This window comes from Epinephelus moara, chromosome 10 (assembly GCF_006386435.1).
Source record: "Epinephelus moara isolate mb chromosome 10, YSFRI_EMoa_1.0, whole genome shotgun sequence".
Lineage (NCBI taxonomy): Eukaryota > Metazoa > Chordata > Actinopteri > Perciformes > Serranidae > Epinephelus > Epinephelus moara.
The window spans coordinates 7,325,693-7,349,386 of NC_065515.1; the positions used below are offsets into that span (position 1 = coordinate 7,325,693).

General features: G+C 41.6%; 1 protein-coding gene across 2 annotated transcripts in view; it reads left to right on the top strand.

The window, feature by feature from the left end:
* gabrb3 (gamma-aminobutyric acid type A receptor subunit beta3) overlaps positions 1–18,642 on the top strand; it is a 98,327-nt gene extending 79,685 nt beyond the window's left edge. For both annotated transcript variants that reach the window (XM_050054578.1, XM_050054579.1), the window contains 3 exons: positions 9,513–9,757; positions 12,415–12,495; positions 14,859–18,642. In XM_050054578.1, the coding sequence (XP_049910535.1) occupies positions 9,513–9,757; positions 12,415–12,495; positions 14,859–15,194 (662 nt within the window). In that variant the 3' untranslated portion in view covers positions 15,195–18,642. The remainder of the gene's footprint in view (positions 1–9,512; positions 9,758–12,414; positions 12,496–14,858) is intronic.
* The last annotated feature ends 5,052 nt before the right edge of the window (positions 18,643–23,694 follow it).

Below are 23,694 nucleotides of genomic sequence, written 5' to 3' on the forward strand. Positions count from 1 at the left end.
GTCGTAAAATCTGAGCTTTGCGCGCACAGGGCTTGCGGACGTCCGCTTTGAGTCCGCGCGGACCTCCACGGAGTCCGTTCCGCGTACGTTCCGCACGAGTATGTTCGGGCCTTAAGCTCACTCACTCAGCTGTCACAGCTTCTAAAAATGTATGCCTTTAGGAGTGAGAGGGGCCTCAGAGAGCCTCCACATTTTTTTTCCCACAAATTTCAGTCTTTGAACCGATTTATTCTGCAAATTTTATTTAGTTATGGCACTAATTAACCACAAATCCAAATTTTTTATAAGCTGACCCCACTTGGCAGTAGACCCTGTATCATACCACCACGAAAGGTGTCTTTTTGTCTGACGCCAAAATCACCAACAAAATGGCGGTATTTGAAGACGAAAACAGGCTATTTTTCCTCTTTAAGTTACAAATGAGCGAACGAGGGCTCTGACATATATGTATAATTCCATCAAACACTTCAAACATGATATAACTCTGCTAAGCTCATGAGATGCTTCTAGTTTTAGGGCCTGTTTATACGGTTCTGTATATTTCTGAAAACGGGTATTTTTCTTTGCGTTTGCACCTATCATTTACACATAACCGGCATTTTTCTCAACGAAAACAGAGATTTTCAAAAACGTCTATGGAGATGTGTAAACAGGATAGACGGAGATTTTGGAAAACGATGATGTTGCAACGTTTGCTGCATAGATCAGCCTCTCGTTGGGCGGAACAAGCCACCCGCAGAAGTCCCGCCCTACCACCTCTGGTTGTGTAGCAGTTTTCAAGCGCACCGTTGGTGTGGCACCGCCAAGAACGATTGTGATTGGTTGAAAGAAATAAAAAAAGCCAGGGCGTTTTTTTCTCCAATCTTAAAGTGAGAGTCGGCGCAGCCAGACCTTTCTTTTCTTGAGAAAGGTCTGGTGAGCGAGACTAGAGCCAAGAGGAAAACAAATCACTGTGTAGTGTTGTCACGATACCAAAATCTTTGTTTCGGTACCAATACCAATATGAATTTCGATACTTTTCGGTACTTTTCCTAAGGAAAAGTCCTTTTGGATACAAACCTTTAGAACAATAAATAGTAGAGGTGTAACGGTACCAAAAAAATCATGGTTCGGTAAGTACCTCGGTACGGACATCACGGTTTGGTTGCTCAAATGTTTCACCAAGTTTGTGTTGTCTCGTGTTGTCTCCCTTTGCGATTCAGACTTTCTCTTGTCTTTTTTCATGTGCACGCAGCTGCGAATGTTGATACAGGTGTTGTCATACACACCACTTGTGCAATCTGTGCTCCAATAGGAACAAGAAAGGCGTTTGTGTGCATAAATTAATTAAATAAATAAATTAATGAATTGAATCAATTTAAAAAGTACCGGTATTTTCCAAATGCAGTATAGTACCGTTTGGAATACTCTAGTATCGCAGTACTATTTTAGTACTGGTATACCGTGCAACACTATCACTGTGCATGTGCAGAACGTTCTTCCATGGTGTTTGACATATGGTGTATCGCCACCTACTGGCCTGGCATGCTAATTGCAGCAAAAAGCTGCCATTTTTGCGTTTTCGTGTAAACAGGGATATCGTTTTCACAACTGATCGTGCCCGAACCCAAATTTTTTTTATACGGGATAAATAAAAATCTGTTTTTATTTGTATCAGTATCCGTGTAAACAAGACCTGAGATTTTGCTGCTGGTGGTTAAAATTGTTGCAGTATTATGGTTTTGACAGAAAATGTTTTGATTTACTTTAAAAAAGCCAGACACCAGCAGAACACTAGATTTAATGTTACCAGCCTTTCAGAATTTCCCTCATTGGTAGAAAAATGTTTCCAGCATCTTGCTAACACCAAGACGGGTGGAGCGGTGGTTGCATCATCAGAATTCCCCTCATTGAAACTGTTTACCTGAAACAAATACAACATATTAATTTATAAAATTGAAGAATTAAAAATATTATATGACAAATGATATAACATCTCGCTGGTGTCCATAGACTACAAACTGCACTGGTATCAACTAAGTTACATAAGCAATATCAACCTTAGAGAGAGACACACATGGAAAGTCAACCTGCAACCTGTGTCCAGCTCTCCTGATGATCAATAGCACTGAGAGGACAATCTTATACTCTCAGTGTTCATTCTCCAAAACAAGATCTTACATGTTGTTAATGATGTGTCACACCTGTAGGTACATTTTAAAATATGTCAGAGCTCTGATTAGTTCTATATTTATTCATTTACCATGCAGAATAACCACTAATGTTCCAGTTAGTGCCTCCCTCAGTGTGCAGGCTCATTAATTGCCACAGTGCAACATATTTACAACAGGTGTGTAGGATCAGGTGCAATCAGTTCAAACAAATCAGACACACAGAGCAGATCTCAGAGGAAAAGGTGCAGCAATACACATGTTTAACATCATTTGTTAAAAGAAGAAACTACCCACTGAAAGATTACTGTGATATTTGCATTGACAACAACTCTTTTGAACTTTTATGTTCAAGTTTTTGAGACGTAACGCTGTTAAGATGCTTGTTTTTCAGCTCCGGCTCCACTTTTCTCTTCAGAACGTGACATGCAAATCTCCTCTTTCTCCTCCCTCAGCACTTAAACCAGCAATTTGCCAATACTTCACTATCACTGTACACCAGCTCGCTCACACAGGCAGTAGTGGAGGGGTTAAAATCTGGAGATAGGGAGAAAAGGAAGAGATGCTTGCATGTGGAAGGTTATAAGGACGTTTTTAATGGAGGGCTACACACCATAAATTGTGACAGTGTTGTTATGTGAGATATATTTATGATTGATGGCCTCTCTTCCCCTTCAGAGACGCTGTACAGTTGATTGAGCGTTTGTCGGAAGATCATGTCAAGTTCATGTAATTTTCCACACTGTGACCTGAGAGGATGATAGGTGGGATGTTGTCGGCCAGCGGAGAGCATAAACAGGGGAGCTGACCTTTCCGATTTTATTTATGTTTCTAAAACTGACTGGAAGTGATCCTTTCCTTTCCACAGTCAGTGTGGACTCTCAGGAGTGTGTGAGAGCTAAGTTTAACTTTATGTAATATCAAAGTTCAACATGCATTTTAGGCCTGAGAGTAGTGCAGTGCAGTGTTCACAGTTTGAGCTGCACCAATAAACATTTTTATATTAACAATTGATCAAATAATGTTTGCAATGTTAAAGGCGTCACTTGTGACAAATCCACAGAAAAATTTCACTTCAGCCTGTAATGTCCTATGACTGGGATGACATTTTTTGGCCTCTCTTAGTTCAGAGCACGTGAGCGGAGCGGAAGGATTTTGTGTTGAGCGAGGAGCGGCTATTTTTTTTTAAAGGTGGAGCGGAGCTTTATCTCTCGCTCCAATTTTGCTCCGGTCGCTCATGCCCCACCCAGAATGCATCTTTGCACCTGCGCACACTATTTTCTTTCAAAACTATGGAGTAAACTGTGATTCTGGCTGCTCAGGTCTTTTAGAAGATTGACGACAATTTTGGGAGCTCTAGTTCTGCTCAGTTTTCTCAGTTTTGTCTCTCTTGGTTTAAAAATAAAACGTTTTAAATTAGTAACCTATGGTCTCACTGTTTTTGTCGGCTTAAAAACGAAATATTACCTTTATGTCTTAGTTGAGTTAGGTTGTGGTATTTTTAAATGAAATGAAATTACGTAGCCTGGGGAAAGACAGAATCGAATCTACCAAGCTCATGTTTTATTTGTGAATAGAAGATTACAGGTTAGGGTAGTACAACGCAGTTTGTTTGTTTTTTTGAGCGAGTGGAGCGGGATAAAATTTATGATGGAGCAAAGAATGCGCAAAACCAAGCGAAGCGGATGAGTGGCGCAAAGTGACAGGTCTGCGAGCGAGGAGTGGAAATCCGCTCCACTCACATGCTCTGTCTTAGTTTACTGTTTTGGTTTTACAGTCTGAAACTTGACTATTTTGGTTCAGTCTTACAGCTCTCATCAACCCAATTTCCAGCCACAGCAGGAAGCTGTTGTTAGTAAAGACACTTGCAAATCTGCCAGCACAACCACTACATATGTATTTCTAGATATATTTCCAGAAGCCTCATCATCTCAGCTGTGCATTGCTTGCTCTAGTGGAGCGTAAAGTCCAAACATCTTTTATCTCTGGTGGAGTTATATGCCGCCAATTCACATTTGGATTTGAGTTTGTATTTGCGTTTCCATTGCCACGCCTTAGTTTGAGAAAAAAAGCGTTGTCCCAGTTGTCCCAGTTGTCCCAGTTGTCCCAGTTCTCCAATGAAACCACTGTCTGTCCTTGGGAGCTCCGAAACAACTGCTTTCTATGTTAGGTTTGATCAACTACATGTGCAGACTGCCCCAGAGGATCACTGGTACCCGTGAATATGTTGTGACATGGAGTCATCGTATTTCTACAGCTGACTGTTTTCCTCTTGGTGAAGAGAGAGCTGAGCCAGAAGGCAAAGCTTTAGATTCACTGGTCCATCTATGTCTCAACCCCCACCTGTGGCCATGAGCTCAGGGTCGTGACTGAAAGAATAAGGTCACGGATACAAGTGGCTGAAATGAGTTAACTCCAAAGGCTTAGGGTAAAGAGACATCTGGAGGGAGCTCGGAGTAGAGCCGCTGCTCCTTCGTGTCGAAGGGGGTCAGTTGGTGGTTCGGGCATCTGATCAGGAGCAGATCCAGAACACACTGGAGGGATTACATATCTCGTCTGGCCTGGGAACACCTCGGTTCCATGAGGAGCTGGAAAGTCTTGCTGGAGAGAGGGACGTCTGAAATACTTTGCTCAGCCTGCAGTTTCTGCTCGTTAGATGCACACGGTCTGTTTCAAAATGATCCTACAAAGTATGTAACAAACTTCATGTTTATGTTTACTTCCTTGCGCAACAGAAGCAAATGGTCAGGTTCAGAAAAAAAACATCATAGTTCAGCTCTACATTCACACAGGAAGCGAACAGCGGGCTCCCTGGCAAAAGTCCAGGTTTGTTTGACCCATACACCTCCCTTCCCATGCACCCTATAGGGACTTTCCAGCTCCTTATATTACGTTGTTATCTGTAGCGTTTCGAACTGACACGAAAAGTGTCTTTTTGCATTGGTGTCTGACGCAGAAATTAGTAACACAGCGGCTGTATTTAACAAGTTGGGAATGGGAACAGGCTAAAATGCCTTATCTTGCAATGTTGACAAAAGTGAAAAATAATTTGTGCATCCACCCGCTTCAAACTTTAATGGACTCTTCCTTGGCCCATGCTACAACCTTCCACTGAACTTCATGAAAACTGGCCAGTTGTTTTTCCATTAACCTGCTGACAAACAAACCAAACCACATGGTGGAGCATTTAGCAGCTAAAAAGATATTTCCTAGGAGTTGGTGGAGCCAAAATCAGAGCTCAAATGGGAGTGAATATTGGATTTAAATTCGTCAGGTGGTCAGAAACACCACTGGCTCATCGTAGTGAGGAGTTGGTCAGCATTTCTTCAGTAGCCAAAACGGCTTGCAAAGTTTGACCTCTTCCCACACTTTAGTCATATGTGAACAGATAAATATCAGATTCAGAATGAACTTTTTAACATGACTGTGTGTTCCTCTCAGTCTGTTTGAGGCTGCTGCTCTGTCTGAGGTGTAATAGGAGACTCATGCTTTCCACTGGCCTCTGGGAGTCTGGGACTGAAACGAATACAAGGCTCAGTTCACCACTGGAAAACACCCTGCCATCCCCGAGCTGCATTGATCTTTGCCTTAATGGAAATCCTCATTCAGCATCAATGCACACAAAGTGTCTGTAAGAAAGAGCATGTGATGACAGCATTAGTTAAATCCCAGCTGTGTGATCACCGTGATGTAAAGATGAACGTGTGAGGGGCCTGGTTAGCAGCTGGATCAGGAAGCACCTCTGCAGGGTCAGACCTGTTCAGGGGACGGTTGGTCTGCTGTAACACCTCCACATTGAGAGGACTGCTGTCTGAGACACTGTGAGATCAATGCAGTTAGAGAGCATTTACACTTACTGTACTATCCAAATTCAATCACCGTCTATGTGATGATTCACTGTAGGTTTCCACTGCCTCTGCCATTATGGTGGTTTGAGTATCCTGAGGAAAACTACATTTGCAGGGATACCTATCAGACATCAGTGGAAAATGACGTTTAAAGTAAGGCTTTAAGAGATCATACAGTGTAATTACTGAGAATCTCATTGCAGCTGCATGGTGTATAGAGTATATCAGGTAACTGATAGTTTGCTAAGCGGTGGTGCCAAATTTATCATGAAAATTTGTACTTGTTTTTGAAACAATGCCTCTTTGATACAAGAAATGAGTCAACAAAAACAGGCTCGCTGATAATCATTGATTTTGCAGCTGAAATGAATGACAGTTGTCTGAGGCGGATATCAGCAGTAGCTAACAGGCTAATCAAGCTAATGTTAGCTCCATGAGTTTGCTGAAAACAGTTAAATCTCCGAACCCATCAGCTATCGGTCTGACGAAGATGAACGGACAATATTTTTTGGAGATTCGATGTTCTCCTCCGTGTGCCGGACATTTCAGCTAATCTCTATGAATGCAGATACATTTTTAAAAAAGCTTATAAGTTAAATCATTGTGAGTTGATAGTCAGTGTGTTCCAGGATTGCCTTTCGGCCAATGTGTTCCGCCCCCCCCACACAAATTGTTTACGTGCCGCCCAGATATGATTGGTCAATACTACTCGGACTACAAACAGAAACGAGAACGCTTTCATTACCAAATTCTTGTCTCATTACCGACAGATTCTACATACACATGCAGAATTTGTTTATAGAGATTAAAAGCGCTGTCCCCGGCTGTTCTTTGTGATGTTTCTAGTTGACATGTTTTCATTCTCGGAATGAAAGCATTGTTCCTGTACTGCGGTTAGCACGCTAGTTAATCCTAATATTAAAGGGTGGGTCCATCTATGTTCTCTTCCAGGTTTTATTTAAACATTTTTCATATGTTTTCCTACAAAAAACAATGTGCCACATTCATACATATCCCACGTATTTTGAAAGGCTGCAATCATGTGACCAATGCACTGATGGCAGTAAACAAGGCTTGTAAGGAGGCAGGTTGGGGTGGTGAATGAGACTTTCACCCGGGACTTTCCCCTGGAGTCGCGTGTTTGGATCCGTGTAAACTTTGAGTCATTTTAAGGTACATCCTCACTATGTTTCTCTTCCTAAATGTAATCTCAGTAACTTTTACTGCCTAAACCTCCATAGCTTTACATTAATTACACAACTATACGTCAAGGACTTAACATCATTCATAGGGCACAAATTCATAGGATACCATGCAAATTGTTCTGTGAGCATACATTGATGAGGTACTCATCTGTGGTCTGTGTAATATTTTCACTGCTTTACACTGCCATCAGACAGCCCTCTGTGACGCGGAACTGAAGCCTTTATATTGGCCTCTTCAAAGCCTCCAGACTCCTCTGACAAAAACGCAGAACACAGGAGCTGCTGGTCTACCACTGCCTCGATCAGCTAGTTAGCTAGCTTCCGTGCCAGTTAGGTGGTTATTAGAATACAGGGTGTTTGGAAGACTGATAACACACAAGTCTTAAATAAGGCTTGGATCAGTCACAGAGAGGAACATTAGGCGAGTGAGGAGGTTTGTATGTAGCAGCGTTATCATGCAAAAACCTACGTTAGGTCACTTGGAAAAAATGTTTTTAGAAAGGCTTGGGAAAAGAATGTTTTGATGATAAAATATACAATTTTTTGACAAAACTCAAATGTTGGGATCTGGGAGCTACAGAAAGACATAAAGAAAGAAACATGGAGCTGGCCTTTAATGGTGTGATAACAAAGTCCCTTTACTTTTTACTGATGTATAGTCAAAGACAGTAAACTCTACAGAGCTGCACTGAACATATTTCAGGGATTTGTTGAGTAACGCTCTCCTCAGAGCTCTGAGAGACTTTAGATTCTTGCTCTTCCCTTTGTTCTGCAGAAATCAATGCCATAAACCCACAGCGCTCTTAACACCCCCACACATACAGTACAGCACTGTACAGTGCAACATTTTTGGTTTAATTATGTAAGCCTGAGTCGACAGAAATAGACGCAGCGTCCAGGTCGGTGAGCCATCCAGGAGACACAGAACAACACAGACACATTTACTGTTGATGGTGCAGATTATCCAGAGAATTACTACACTACTGGTTACTGTGTATCTGCTGAGTCTGTTCACCCGCTGCACGCTACATGAGCTGTACAGTGAAGCGCTTTCTGCTTTTCCAACCCAAGTTAATTCAAACTTGCTGAGAAGAGGCATGGAAGAACTTTTATCTGAACAATTTTCAAGGTTATTAACTGTTATAATCAGGACTGATGGAAATGTTTGTACCTGCACCTGAGGAAAATGACTCATGGTGAGACCTTGAAAGAAAAGTACAGTGCTCTCTCTGATGAGTTGATAGCACTCTGATGAGTGTATCCTCATGTTAGCCTCTGTGATGCTACACAAATGGATTTTTAATTAGAGTCTTGATTTAAGAAACTCTTAATAAAGGAGAATAAACCAGGCACTGTAGAATCTTTAACTCGGTTATTATTTGATTTATTAGCTATGACGTAAACACACATCAGTAACAAAGCTAAGAGCGCAATTGAAAAGGTTTAAAAAAGGTCACTGCACAGATTAAGTGCATTAGATTAAATGGCAGAACAAGAGAATTTCTGCCTAAAATAATAATTCTACACGAAATATTGATCTACATAAATATTCGACCACTTTAATCAGCAAAAGACATCTGTATTTTTTATGACCATGCAGTTTGTGTTCAAGGTTAGTTGTTTTTTCATGCCTCAGCGCCAATGATAGTCTAGGCAGGAAACAGGAGGATTTTGGTGGTCGTGGGACAAAGATTAAGGTCACTGTGATCTCATCTGTCTCACCTTCATGACTACGATATCTCAAAATTACCTTGAGGGATTTTTTTCAACTTGGCACAAACATCCACTTGGACTCAGCTATCAGCTGATTAGATTTTGGTGGTCAAAGGTCAAGGTTACTGTGACCTTGCGTCTATCTCAATCTCATAATCACAATATCTCAGGAACACCTTGAGGGAATTTCTTCAAATTTGGCAGAAACATCAACTTTGACTCAGCTTTGAATTGATTAAAATTTGGTGGTCAAAGGTCACTGTTAACTTTTAGCCATAACTCAAGAATTCATGTGCTAATTATAAAAGAATTACTCAAATGCCTAATAGGACATAATTATGAAGTGATGACATTTTATATCCAAAAGGTCAAAAGCCAACTTCACTGTGACATCACAAAGTGTGCAAAAACACTTTTCTGGCTGTTATGCCACATCTCAGGAACAGAAGGGGAGACATTTGGTCAGATACGTAATTGGTGACGCTAATCTTGGACGGATGCAAACTTTAAATGCAACTTGACCGGTTGCTGCAAGGCAGTAATTTCAGTTCTAATTTTCAACACGTTGACTCAGAGTCTCTTGTTTTTTCCTCCAGGGATCACCACTGTCCTGACCATGACAACCATCAACACCCATTTAAGAGAGACTCTGCCCAAGATCCCCTATGTGAAAGCTATAGACATGTACCTGATGGGCTGCTTCGTGTTTGTCTTCCTTGCTCTGCTGGAATACGCCTTCGTCAACTACATCTTCTTTGGACGAGGTCCTCAGATGCAGAAGAAACTGGCTGAGAAGGCGCAGAAGGCAAATAATGACCGGGATAAATTTGATGGACCCAAGGTGAGAATCAGGTTATACCCTATCATTTCGCAAAGATAAGATAGGCGGTTCAGAACAACAGGCCACAATGTTTTTAGAGCTGTGAGCAACATTTTTAACTAACCGCAGCAGAGGAACTATTTATTGTAAGGCTCTTTGTTATGCATATGATTTTAAAAATGTCCAAATTTGGCACCCCCAATGATTCTAAGTCACTGTTAGGGATGGGAATTGAGAACTGGTTACAGGTGGTTCAAAATTATCTGATCCACCAGAATTGTATGCTCCAAGCTTATTGATTCTTTAGTGATGACAGTTGCGCATTGCAAGACAGTGATGTCAAACTAATGCGTCTACGCTGCTGGAAACTTGCAACAAGAAGGAGTTATTGTGGACAGGGAGGAGCTATCCAAAGCAGGGATCAGATTTATCGGTTTACAAACTATCGTTATCAGTGAAACTTGGCTCAGAGAGTGGCCGATGGCTGTGCAGCCTGCACCAGCCATATGAGGACGTACATCACCAACTGGAGCTGCAGAGGGGAAGGTTGTGTTAAATGAGCAGTGAGTACAGCTCCAGAAAAAGCAGGTCTCTCTTACTGTTACTGTGTCTAAGTGTACTGTACTACTTTTACGTGAATTTTTTGGTTGGACCAGAACAACAGGTCCAGAGCAACAGTGCTAGAGTAAAAGTCAGTGAGTCTGTGACTGAGTAAATACTGCGAATTCCTGCTTCAACTTAAAAGCCCTTATCTAAAATTAAAAGCCCTCTAGCATTTTATACACAGTCCAGTCATATAGTATAGTATAGTATTTTGAGTATTTTGAAAACACAAAATTACTAAATTTAGCCCTGTCATATACTAATAATAAAATTCTCAAGGTTACTTATATACATGTTTTACATTAAAAAACAACAACAAAATACTGCCCTTCTTCGTTCATCGTTTTTTGGGGGCGGGTGATATCAGTCGATTAATTGCCTATCCCTTTTTTCCTGTTCTGAACTATCGGAATTATATCACCCTTTAAAAATGGACTGTCAGCTGGCATTATGTCCAAAGCATGGCTTTATTTCACAAAGAAAGACGACATCAGTGCTGCTTGTCACGTCTTTTAAATGATAATTACAAGTCAGGGTGGAAACACTGGCAATATGCTGAAACATATGTGCTTATATGTTAGGAATGCCATGTATTTGCCGCTCTAAACACGAGTGAAACTGCTTCCCAACTAAGCACCTTCAGTATGGGTAAACATCAGCGCCACACAGTTAGGCTTAGCAGGCTTTTTTTTTTTTTTTTTAAGATATTTTTTGGCCATTTTGCGTTTAACAGACAGGACAGGTAAGCATGAAAGGGGGAGAGAGAGGGGGGATGACATGCAGCCTACATGCAAACCTAAATGAAAAAGAATGCTGTATAAATACTTTAGTCAAAGAAAACTAGTATTATATTTGGCAGTATGGCTCTGTTCTGGGGCCTCTCTGCCTTTTCCTCGGGCCTACGCAGAAAGTCTCTTCCACGCGCCTACGTAGAAAGCCTGAGGCAGAGAGAGCACACCTCCCTGCCCTTCCATGCGCCTACATGGAAAGCCTAAGGCAGGGAGAGCAGCAGCAAAGACCCCTGGGAACAGAACAGAGCAGCATCAATGACAAACAGAAATGACAGTAGCCATGTTTCCATCAGCCTGTTTAGATGCGCATCTAGAAGTATCACATCGGAAAATTATGATGGAAACGCCAAAATTCGAATTAAAATCCCCTGATTCGCACAAATTAAAATACGCTTGCTTCAGCCGGGTTTTGGTTGATTCGAAAAAATGTTGATTCGCAAAGGCGAGTAATGCATTTACAAGCTGGTTGCCAACCGCCAGAAAACGTAGAAGAAGAATGCGAGACTTGTTTTGTTTACGGTTCTGCGGAAAACTCGCGCGAATTCGTAGTTTTCACCAAAGTCCATACATTTAATGGAAACACACAGGATTCGTATTTCTTTTAATGCGCATTTCCCAATGATTTGAATCACTTTTGGATAGAAACATAGCTAATGATAAGTCAGACACAACATAAAAAGGAGGAACTGGGTGGAGTCAGGTTGCAAAGTGGCTTGCAGAAGTAGCAGATTTGCCAATTGGTTGCATAGAAAGGAATCATACGATCTATCAGAATACTCTCTTCCATCAATCAGCTGGATGGATAAGGACTGGACCAATAAGCAGAATGAATAACAGCTTTGGTGTCAATGAAATGTTTTCAGTTCCCATTCCTAATTGTAGGACTTTGTGTTATGCATGTTATTTCGAACTTCAGCACCTAAAGTGGTCCAAAGTCTAAGTAGATTACAGAAAATGTCAACATGTCAAAGTTTACAACTCCAAGCAGGAGAAACGAAGATGAGTAGCAGGTACGTATGTGGATAAGACTGCTAACATGTACTGTACATGAGGCTGTTTATCAGGTGGAGCAATTCTCCATTTCCATGGTACACCTGTATGTAATGAATTGTCAACACTGGACTTGTCTGGTCCATACAGTGGAACTTCCTGTCCTGTCCTGTCCTGTCTCCGTCCTCTCTGAGGCGTCTGTGCCCACTGTGACGCTCAGTCTCTGTGACACCTCAGCTAACTCCTGACCAAAGCTCAGACAAAGGGGTTTCTGTTTGTCTTTCTCCCGGCTAGTCCGTACTGGAAGGAGGCAATTGCAAGTCTTCGTCTGTTAAACAGTCCAATCAGGTACAAGGGCGTCGTCACTCACGGCGGGTGAGTGTCTGTCACTGCCTGTCGTGTCACATCTGTGAAACCTTCACTGAAACTTTGCTGCTGCAGGGCAAAGTTTGACATTTTAAGCAGGGAACATTGTTAATCACATGCCAACCTGCCATCTCTGTCATTATCACCATCACATATCAAAATGTTCCTGTTTATATTTCCTTTTCCTCTGTGGTGTTTGACTGTGTTTTATTGTCTTTGTACCTTTGCCCTGATATCCTGCACAGGAAATGCCAACAAACTACTCAGCATACAGTAGGCGGTCTGATCAAGGGAATTCATGACACAAACACTAACAAACCACAGCATACAGATACACACATATAAAAAATATAGCATAATAATAATTATTACTTTAAGGTCTATATATCAAGATTAAAATAACTGACTACTTTAAAGGATGCAAGGCATGTCCCAGACGCCAGTAGTGCTAGATCAAGATCTATGCTACCATGTGAACTCCAACTGTCTTGTCCATTAGTGCCTGATAAACACAGTCGAGGATTTATATTTCAATCAGGAGAGACAGGAGAGTGAAGAAAAGATAATATTCAATACAGAATATGAGCGTACAGATTAACAGATGATTTGTGCCGATTACGTCTTTGGCGCTTGGACACCTGATGGAAATATTTAGTGATCGAGAGACATCTGAATGGCAGCAGGGTAAATCCCCCCATGGAGTCCAGACACTGGTAGAGGTGGTGGCTGATGACTGCTGAGGCTGATGACTGCTGAGGCGTATGAGGCTGATGAATCCATAAAGTGAGAAAAAACTACAGCAGAGAAAGAACCACATTTCAAATGAGGAGCAGTAAGATGATAGGCTGACAGAGAAGGTGCATCGCTGTTCTATTGGTTGATTGTGAATCAGTGCTGACTCAATTGACCTACCAAGATAATGTCACCTAGAAATAGTGAGTGAGCATATGAAGGAGTGAACGGCAGGGTGAGAAAGAAACTTACAGCCTGAGCATAAAAAGTATTTTCTTCCTGACTTACAACACCAACATTTACAATTACTTTTCACCATTCATATTATGAACACTTCCTTTGCGTGGTGATATGGTTGGAAGGTGTAGTTCAGGAGAAAGTACATGGTTCCTACATTTTTTTGGCTCTTTGAGCCCCACAAGTCACACGGCATCTAGTTCCACTTTAGTGGAGAGAAGGCAGACATCTCTACATCACTACAGGGAAGAAACGTGTATCTTTTTCCAACCTCTCCAGGTAACGAGTATCATTAATACACGACGTGCCCCAGGCACAACATTTAGCTCCAAATCCACAAAACCAGCCTGAAAATGAAGGAAATCTGAAACAATGGCATTAGAGTCAATGGAGCACAGCTGTGTTGTTGTTGGACGCTGGTCTGAGCCGGCCTGATGCTGTTATGATTGGCTTGTCTGCGTCTGGGGGCAGGACTTAGTGAAGGGTCAGCTACTTTGACATAACCACGGCGGTTTTAAAGTAATGCATTGATTTTATTAGTGGATGTTTTTTGCCTGTGGTAACGTTATAAGCATTGTAAGTTAGTATGGCATATGTATACAGTTTAAGTAGACTATCCATTCATGCTTGTTGACGCCAGGAAGTGAAGATGAGTTCAGTTGTAATGTTAGTATATCCAGCATCCAGAGCCCTGAAGCCCCGCCCCACTGCTGCACAGAGTGCTGTTAGCTTGTTTATTCACATCATTCAAAGTTTATTATTATCAAATGTGTCACGTGTCCAAATCACACCAAATGCAACACTGCACATCTGTGGTTACCCAGCAATACACCCGCCACGTGTAAAGTAGATCAGATGAAAGGTTCTCCTGATATGCAAAGGACACACATGTAGACAGAGTCCTGTGTTCTAGTTACATGAAACACTGTATATATGTGATGATGTCCAGGCCCTACAGTTCATCAGCTGTCCAGTGTCTGTTACTAGTTCACACTAAAGTTGACAGACTGAGAAAACAAATATTCACCTTGTCACTTCCTCTCATGTCTTGTAACCACATTGTTATATGACTGTGTTCATATTGTGCTTCTATTTTCGCGACACAGTTGGTGTGAATGATTTATGAGTGTTTCTGTGTGTGTTTTTGTGTGGGGAGCAGGAGCTGTCATGACATTAGTATTGGAGCCATCCAGTCCAACCTTGAGCTGATTTGTGAGAAGTGATTTAACTTTGGGACTGGAAACCTGGTTCTGAAGGCCGCTCTCTGTTTCCCAGGCTGTAATCTGTCAGCCTGCTGGAAGACGGCGGCCCCGGGGCCTGACGCACGCTGCACAAGTGTCATCAGTCACCAATGCCGCAGCTCACAGCCCATTTTTAACACCGCTCCTGTCTGTTGTGCCTAGGTCGACTCCCAGGGGAACATTTTGCTGACAACCTTGGAGATCCACAACGAGGTGGGAGGGAATGAGATCACAACCACTGTGAGCGAGACCCACAACTCCTCCTCCATGGTGTACGACAACTCGGGGGTCCAGTACAGGAAGCCAAGCGGGCCACGCTCCAGCCTGGACAGGAACGCACATCTAAAGAAAACTCGGCTGCGGAGACGATCCTCGCAGCTCAAAATCAAAATCCCGGACCTCACCGATGTGAACGCCATCGACAGATGGTCACGGATAATATTCCCCTTCAGCTTCTCCCTCTTCAACATCATCTACTGGCTTTACTACGTCAACTAACGCACTGATGTTTTTTAAACCCATTTCTGTCTCTGTGTCATTTCTGACTTCTTTATGTGAAGAACATTATACGGTGAAAACCTAATCAACTTTTTTTTATCATAGCGTGAGCAGACTTTGAACTGTGACTCAGACACAAGGAGTCATCTGCAGGACATGTATTTTACAAAGATGTTCAGAGCACTGAGACTTGTGAAGAGCTGGGACATTATATCTCATGGGTCGAGCCACAGACTCTTTGTGGTGTTGTGTATCAAAGAGCATTTACACTGCTTTATGTCAGTATAAAATGTGGTCGCTGTGATGCAACTTAATGCTAACGACGAGACAGCTGACGAAGATTCATACTGTTATTACAGTTGTCTGTCGATCTGCACATGGACGAATATGATCATATAAACAGACTCCAGACAGGTCAGAGTTTGAAATCATTTGCAGAGAAGCCAGATTTAAAGGAACTGTTCAATCTTTTGAGAAATACACCTTTTCCATTTCTTGCCGAGAGTCAGAGCTGTTTTCACACCAAGCATGGATTTTCATCTGAAACATTTGCACAGAAATTTGAGAGTTTGTGGGGTCTCATGAATGGTTGCACACCCCTGTAGAACGCTTGTGCAGGGGCCTCGATTTCCACCATAGATAAATAATAATACCTAGATACTGGACCCCAAGATGGCGCCTGTTTAGTCCAGTGAAACTTTTAGCTCCTGAGTTTACTTCTGAGGTACCAGAACCACTAAATATGTGCAGCGACGTTTCTCACTGGCTCCCCCACAGGTTCCCTCTTGGCTCATAGACCTTACATGATGACATCACAGATTTTTCAAAATTTACAACTATAAAACCTCCGTGGCTCAGATATTCATAACTAATAGTCATAACTGACCTTGTTTGCAGTTCAAGGTGTCCTGTCTACAGTTTCTTTTATAATCGTGGTCTATGAGAAAAATGCTATTAGGGCCACGGGGATTTTTTTCGTTGCAATACCAGAAGTGGCCACTGGTAGAAATTGGAAGCAAGGCTGAGTGGTGTTCCTGGGGCCCTGATTTCTGCCTGTGGAAATATACATTTGGTCGATTAAATCTTTTATTCCAACTGATGTCATACCTCCAGGTCGTAGCTAGCTTGTTGCCAAAATAGGGGAACGTCTTATTAGTTTGGTTTCTCAACACCTAACATTGTACAACAAACACCGCGACTACCTCAACAACTAAATAAAGGGTGATATATAGCTTTAGATCACTCAGCAGCTTGCTAACGCTATATGCATGTCACAGAACAGCTAGCATTAGCATCATCAAATGAATTGTGTGCTTGAAGTTAGCCCCTTAGACATTCTCTCTCACCTGGATGTCCTTGCTGCAGCGGCTGTGGATTCGATCGGTTCTGCATGTTGCCCCCTGTCTCTCCCTCTTTCACAGTCAATTTGTCCTATCTTATGAAGACAAAAAAAGTCAAGGCAACATGGATAATTCACACTGGCCCACCCTGTGTGAAATATTCATCATGCGAATTTTCCATATTCCTGCACCACATTTTTGCATCACACTGGTGAGAAACAGCTTTTAGATGAGAAGATTTCACACCACTGTCACGCACATATGCTAAACATGAAGCTACAGCCAGCAGCCACTTAGCTTAGCTTAGCATAAAGACCAGAAGCAGGGGGAAACAGCTCAACATACTTCCTAAAACGTTGAACAAGTCCTTCATTCGCCTTTGTCGCTGATGCTAGCGACTGTTCGCCGGTTGTGTTGAGGTGGACACTGGGACTGCTGTGACCTCGCTCCGATGAATAACGGAGTTTAACACTGTGTAAGAACGTCAAAAAGTAGCTTTGATTTCAGAGCCCAGGTTTATGAGCAAGAGAGGCTGAAGGAAATCATACCAGCATTTTATAAAGCTGTCATTCTGTCATTCACTGCCATTACTGAAAGGAATATTTGACAGTTTTGGAAAATATGCTTATTTGCTTTTTGCTAAGATTTAGATGAGATGATCCGTGCCTCTCAGTCAGTTAGCTTAGCTTAGCATAGAGACTGTAAATAGGGGAATGTGCTTATTTAATCCATCATCTCTTTACATGAACATAAATGCAAAATGTCCTGTAACTATTTTTTGGCCGAGCACTGTGATTTCCACAACTTGTCCCTTTTAACGTTTCTGTATAAACAAACAAGAATTTACATGCTAATTAGCAGGGCTGCCCCCTAAAAGTTGTTAGTGGACCAGAAAGGTTATTAGTCGGCAAGATTTCATTGATTGCTTGTCGCAGTAGCAAAAAAAAAAAAAAAAACCTGTGAAACGTGAATTTAATTTGAAAGGACAGACACAGGAAGTGTCCACGCTCAGCAGTCAGACAGGAGTCAGGTTAATTTCCAGGGCTGGTACCTGCGGTTATTCCACAGGCTAGTTAATAACATGTCGGGCAGGAAATCCAAAGTGTGGGATCATTTTGAGAAGGTGAAGGACGAACCCAAGGTGATATGTAAACTCATCTTCATTGGTCGACTACAAACATGACGTATCATCTGAAACATGGAAGTAGCTACATGCCCATTAGCCCACAGCGTCATTAACAGGCGGCTCGCTCAGTGTGTGACGTGCACTTGTAGATAAAATATAGGCCTATATTAATGAAGGTTCATTAGTACGGTTTTGTATTTCTCTGTAATGTAGCACAGTGTTAACAATGTTACTGATACTATTCTTTCTCACACCTTCAACTCAAACCACCAAAATATATCATTTAATCATTAAATCAATATCGTAAACATGCTGGAGACTAGTCGACTAATGGCCCTAAATGACGACTGTTGGTCGACCAGGAAGATTCTTGGTCGGGGGCAGCCCTGCTAATCAGTGACCTTTAATGCTGCAGCAAGGCTAACAGTTTCCCTCTGTGTCCAGTCTTTAAGATAAGATAAGCTAAGCTAAGCTAACAAGCTGCTGGTTGTAGCTTCCTGTAGGGTACAGACACAAGAGTGGTGTCAATTTCTTCATCATACTCTTGGCAAGAAAGTGATTGAGAGTATTTCCCAAAGTATTTCCCCATGACAGTTGAAAAAAAGGTTCCCAGGCTTTTACAGTAAGCACGAACAATATCTGATCAGTTTACACTATTTAATTTCCTGTTATTGTGCTTTGAGGATCGCTGTCACAATATTTTACTGATTTGTGAAACCCATATTTAATACAGCTTAATTCACATGGCGACTCTTTTTTTTTCTTTCAGACTGCAGGTTGTATTGGAGACTGAGTGCAGAGATCTCATGTCAGATTTCTTGATCCTCCATGAAGTTTAATGTACATACTGTTACTGCACATTTTCTTCAGTTCACGTTAATTACATGCCTTTGTTGTCAGCAGTGTTTTGCTCAGTGATTTCTGGCCTCGCTGTTTTTGTTTGTTAGTCTTTGCACAACATTTCCTATTTGTGTTGTAAATATAAAACACAATATCACAGCTTGTGATTATTTCCATTCTTTCCTAAAGAAGTAAGTGGATCATGTGCAATACTATAAGTAAAGGAGGTACTGGGGGGGTATGTAGTATCTCCACAGCAACAACTGTTGGCGTACACAGCTCGCAACGCACCATCTGCACTGCCTGGTTGAGCGACTCGCAGCGCGTAGGAGTGACACCACCTGTCAGAAGTCCACTCAGCTCAACGACTCGCGTGTGCAGCCGCCTGAAGAAGCTCAACATCCTGTTACAAATCAAACAGAAACACACAACTAATGCACAGAGCTTGATGTTTTTTACTGCCTTGAATTTCCTACATGTTTCTTTTAAAATGGTCTCTTAGAGGGTTCGGTAATTGCCAACAAAGTCTGGCTTTGCTCAGCAGATGTACATGTCTGCTGGGTGTCACATAAGGGGATGTAATGGGTCAGCAGTGAGTCAACTCTAAACCACTCACACATTATAACACATTATAATGTAGCTGTAAGCAGATATAAGGACATCTGTGACTGAATGCATTTGTCAAAAGCTACAACTTCTACCATGAAGCATCAGTAAGTGGTATAAAAACAGATGTAGCTTTGCTATACACCAATGGTTTCTAAACTGTGTTTGCCCAAGGCTCACCAAAGGGCCAAAATCTCAAGGCTCACCTGTATTTATATCTGTGCACAATAGCCTCTGTAACGTGTTATCACTCTTATCACAAATTAAATGTTTGTTTTTATTTACTAACTCTAAATAATAATTGACAACCAACTATTACTCATAAATATATTAATAAAATTATTCAAGGATTTATTTTAAATGTTTTAATATCACATCAAAGCACCAATAACACAGCTATTTAAATGGAAAATAATGTAAGATAATGCGATAATTAATGACAACAAATAGGTTTCCAGTGTTGATTTTTTTTAAATCAAATTACATTTTTTGAGTTTGCCTCTTTATTAAGGTAAAGGTTTGCATAACACACTGATAGAATCAAATAAAAATTCATTCATAACTTTTTGTATAGGCTCAGCTGAATATTGCAATGTGTGGTGATCACACAATCCCATGGCACACCTGGATCGGCATCATGGCACACGATTTGAGAACCACTGCTATACACAGTATAGTATAGCTGTAATTGTATATAATGATATGAACAAACACACATGAATAAATCCTTTATTAATATTCATGTACTGTTTAAACAAATCATTTCAAAGTAGAGTTTTTTCATGATTTTGAAACTTAAAGAAATGTTGAGCTTGATGGCTTCATTCCGGACCTTGTTAATATTTTTATATTATATATTATTCTAATTTAAAAAAAAAAAAATCTTCACTTGAGGTCCACTTACTAGATGTCTTACAGAGCTTTGGCCTGTATTTCATGGTCTCCATCACTGAGTGGTGTTTGCTCAGTTCTCATGGAGAGGGAAGGATATTGACATTAAGGCTGTCAAGCAATTAAAACATTAATCTAATTACATGCTCTGTGATTAATTAATCAATTTTTGCTGTGAAAGTATTAAAGCTGCTGAATTATGGACACAATTGTCTCCCTGTCCTCTGCCACTGAAACTGGGCTGCTAGTGCTAGCATTGGAGGTTGTGCTAGCTTCAACCTCAGAGTTCGCTGCTAAATGCTTTCTGCTGAGGCAATATTTCAGGCTTGAAGTTCTGGGATGGTACAAAAATTTCAAAAATATCAACAATTCCATCTGGGCATTTTTTATATGAATATATTCTCTTCACAGGGCCAAGCAGCGTCTTCTCGTCTGCCTCTATCGTATGACCTGTGCCAATGTGGCCCTCAATGACGCATCGGGTCAAAGGGCACCACAGAACACGATGGATCAGATTGATCACAATTGCCTCTTTTTTTCTCAATTTTTTATGCATAATAAAGTCGTAAGGTCATAAAGTCTTAAAGCTGTGTCCTTGCTGCAGCGGCTGCAGGTTCAATTTCAACCCACGGCCCTTTGCTGCATATCACTCCCCCTTTCTCTCACCCTTTCATGATTATCTGTCCTATCAAATAAAGACAAAAAAGCCCCTCAAAAATATCTTTAAAAAAATGATGGCAAATCATCAAACAGTTATCAAGATATTTCAGTCTGGACTAAAGTGGTGGACCAACAAGCCAACAGACCAACAAACACTGCAAGCATGGTGCATGTAAGCAATCTTTCACAACCCAAAAATCATTCCCAGAGTTGGTCCCCACCTTTCTTCCATCCTGTATATTTACTGTTACAGCATAATAAAGTCAAAGCATAAATTATATCTTCCGCAGCGGTGGATATCATGAGCCAGCCAGAAGAGGCAATTTTCTTGTGGGACTTCGTCAGCAGAAACTGGACTGGAGCAGCCATAACAGAGATATGATCCCTGTTTTATTGTGTGTGTACCGACACCAGTGAGGTCACGGCACAGCAGCTCTTAAATGAGCAACGCTGGAATAATTTTCATAAACCGCAAGTACTTCTGCTGCGTTATATTCCAACAATCGTCCGTCATTCTAATCTCATTTCTGCCGCTACGCCTGTTTGTTCCTCACCCCCGCCCCCCTCTCTTGTTAATGTTGGGATTGTTGTAGTGTGGGATGAATGGCTCGGAGAATTAGTCTGTGTGATATGCTGGAGCTGCAATAATTCAAATTACAGCTGATTTATAGTGGCACACTTCAGATAAATGAAAAGCAGGTGTGTGTTTCTCTTTGTGCTTTACATTATGATGATGTGACACACCAGCAGCACATTTTCTTTCACTCCCTCTCTCCCGCTCTTACATTACCATGAAATCTGAATTCTGCAACCTCCGGTCTTCTGCACTCTGATTAAATGCCTTTGTTCTGGTGACGGATGAGATTAATCAGCCCGCTGGAACAGTTCCTGGATGTAATGACTAATAACAGTTGAATGAAACAGGGATATTGTACACGTAGCAGCCTCCTGTTTTTCTTAATACTACAATATACAATCATATTTTAGATAATAGTGCACCTCTGACTTTGTGTTAACAGTTTGGGGAAGGCCATTTCCTGTTTCCACATAAAGTGCATGCAGCCGGCTCCTGTAACGTAAACTGAGTCAGGCTTTATCGCCCAACATCAGTGGCTGTTGGGCCAGTGTCACTGATTGTTAAATGCTCTTTCGGCTGGATGGGACCAAATCTCTGCAGCCATGTGGAAAGCCTGAGATCAGTAGCCCAATAGCATGTACATGTTGGCATTGTAGTTTTTGCAGACGTTTCGTATCATACAAACCGTTGTATGAGGATATGTTGAATCAGAACTATGTGACTTTGGAAATGGTCATGACGCTTCCTGTTTTATTTTGTAGATTCTCTCCTCGTGTGTCGTGTCTGGTTTTACATTCTGTCTTTGTGTGTTTTCCCACCTGTTTTCTATCACACCTGTCTTCCTTCAGTCTCGTTAGTCCTTCCCTGTTCCCACAGTCTTACCGTCACACTTGTGTATTAGTCTTGTTTGCTCCTCCCTAGAGTTCCCCTCCACACCCTTGTTGTATGCCAATCCACATTTCCCGCCTTTTTCTTGTGTCCACCTGCTCCAGCTGTGTCTCGTTCTTGTGATTAGTCTTCTGTGTATATATACCTGTGTTTCTCTTTGTTCCTCGTCAGTTTGTCCGTGTTCATTCCCGTGTTCATGGTGTGTGTGTGATTGCAGACAGCATGTCGGCATCGCGGAATCACAAGAGGTGTGGTGACCTCTAGCATGACTAAGGTATTAACATGGCGATCACAATCATTTACTGTCACTGTTATACAGCAGCTGAGCTCGTTCCCTGAGCTCCTGTACCTGGTTGTTCTCCCAATTTGTTGACATTTTCGTCTGCTGTTGTTCCTCTTTGAGTTAGCTGCTAACTGCTATCAGCTACTTTAAATCTCTTGAGGTGGGCCACACACATTACATGTCATCAAAATGTCACACCCATCCCATCCATGGTCCCGTCCTGACAGCTGTCCTTTTATTCAGACACTGTTTCAGCACTGTTACGACCTCCCCTGTGACAACTCTGTCCCCCCATCCCATGATGGTATCTTATGTACAGCATGGCAAGGCTGCATAATGGCGCGATATTCCCGCCTTGAACAGGCCGTGTAAAAGGGGCTGATGTGTGAGATCTGTGCCGTATAAATCAAAAGTGGCACATAAATATTCTATGAACAAGATCTTCAGTGTCCAAAAGTGTATGGACTTTAAAACATCACAGCTGTATGTGATTGTGGAGCATCTCATTTACAAACCACATGCATTATAATGTGTGTGATTGGCTGCTACCTTGGCCAGGTCTTTCTTGTGAAAGAGATGTTCAATGTCAATGGGACTTCCTGGGTAAATAAGGGTTAAATAAATAAGTAAATAAAATTTATTAGCCATCGCATTGTGGCTATAACAACCTCTACTCTCCTGGTTCAGCCCAGTCACAAAAAGGAAATGTTGGCATTTTGTACATTTCATATGTATCATATCAACCTATCCAGTGATGTAGTATATGAGTGGACTTTGTCATAGAAGGGTGAAGGGAACGATGGATGGCGTGACACCTATAGCAAGACATCTAGGCTTTTCCAGTTGCTTTTTAGTCCCCAAACATGGGTGTTTTTTGGCGACCATTCACTGTGTTTCCAGCTGGGATAGTGCCACAAAAGGCAACATTGCTGTTTCCTGCCAAGATTGTGCCACCGAAACCAGGTATTTTAAGCCAAAACATGATCTTTTTTCTCCTCATAAATAAGTGATTATTGTGCCAGAACCTTGGGCTGACATTTTTGAGTTGAAGTGAGAGCAACACAGCTCGTGTCCAAAAAGTGGCCACTTTCTCATCTTAAAAATTTGGACCGACTGCACGCTGCCAAACAAATCTCTGAAGCTTTCGGTTAAAACTATGATTTTAAAGCGCGGAACAAGCCAGAAAAAAATGTCAACCAATTACTACATGATGAGAATGGAACTGCAGTAAAGTTGCCACATCAAAGCAGACATGCAGAGTGTTCAGAAGAAAGTGTCCCCGGAGAAAT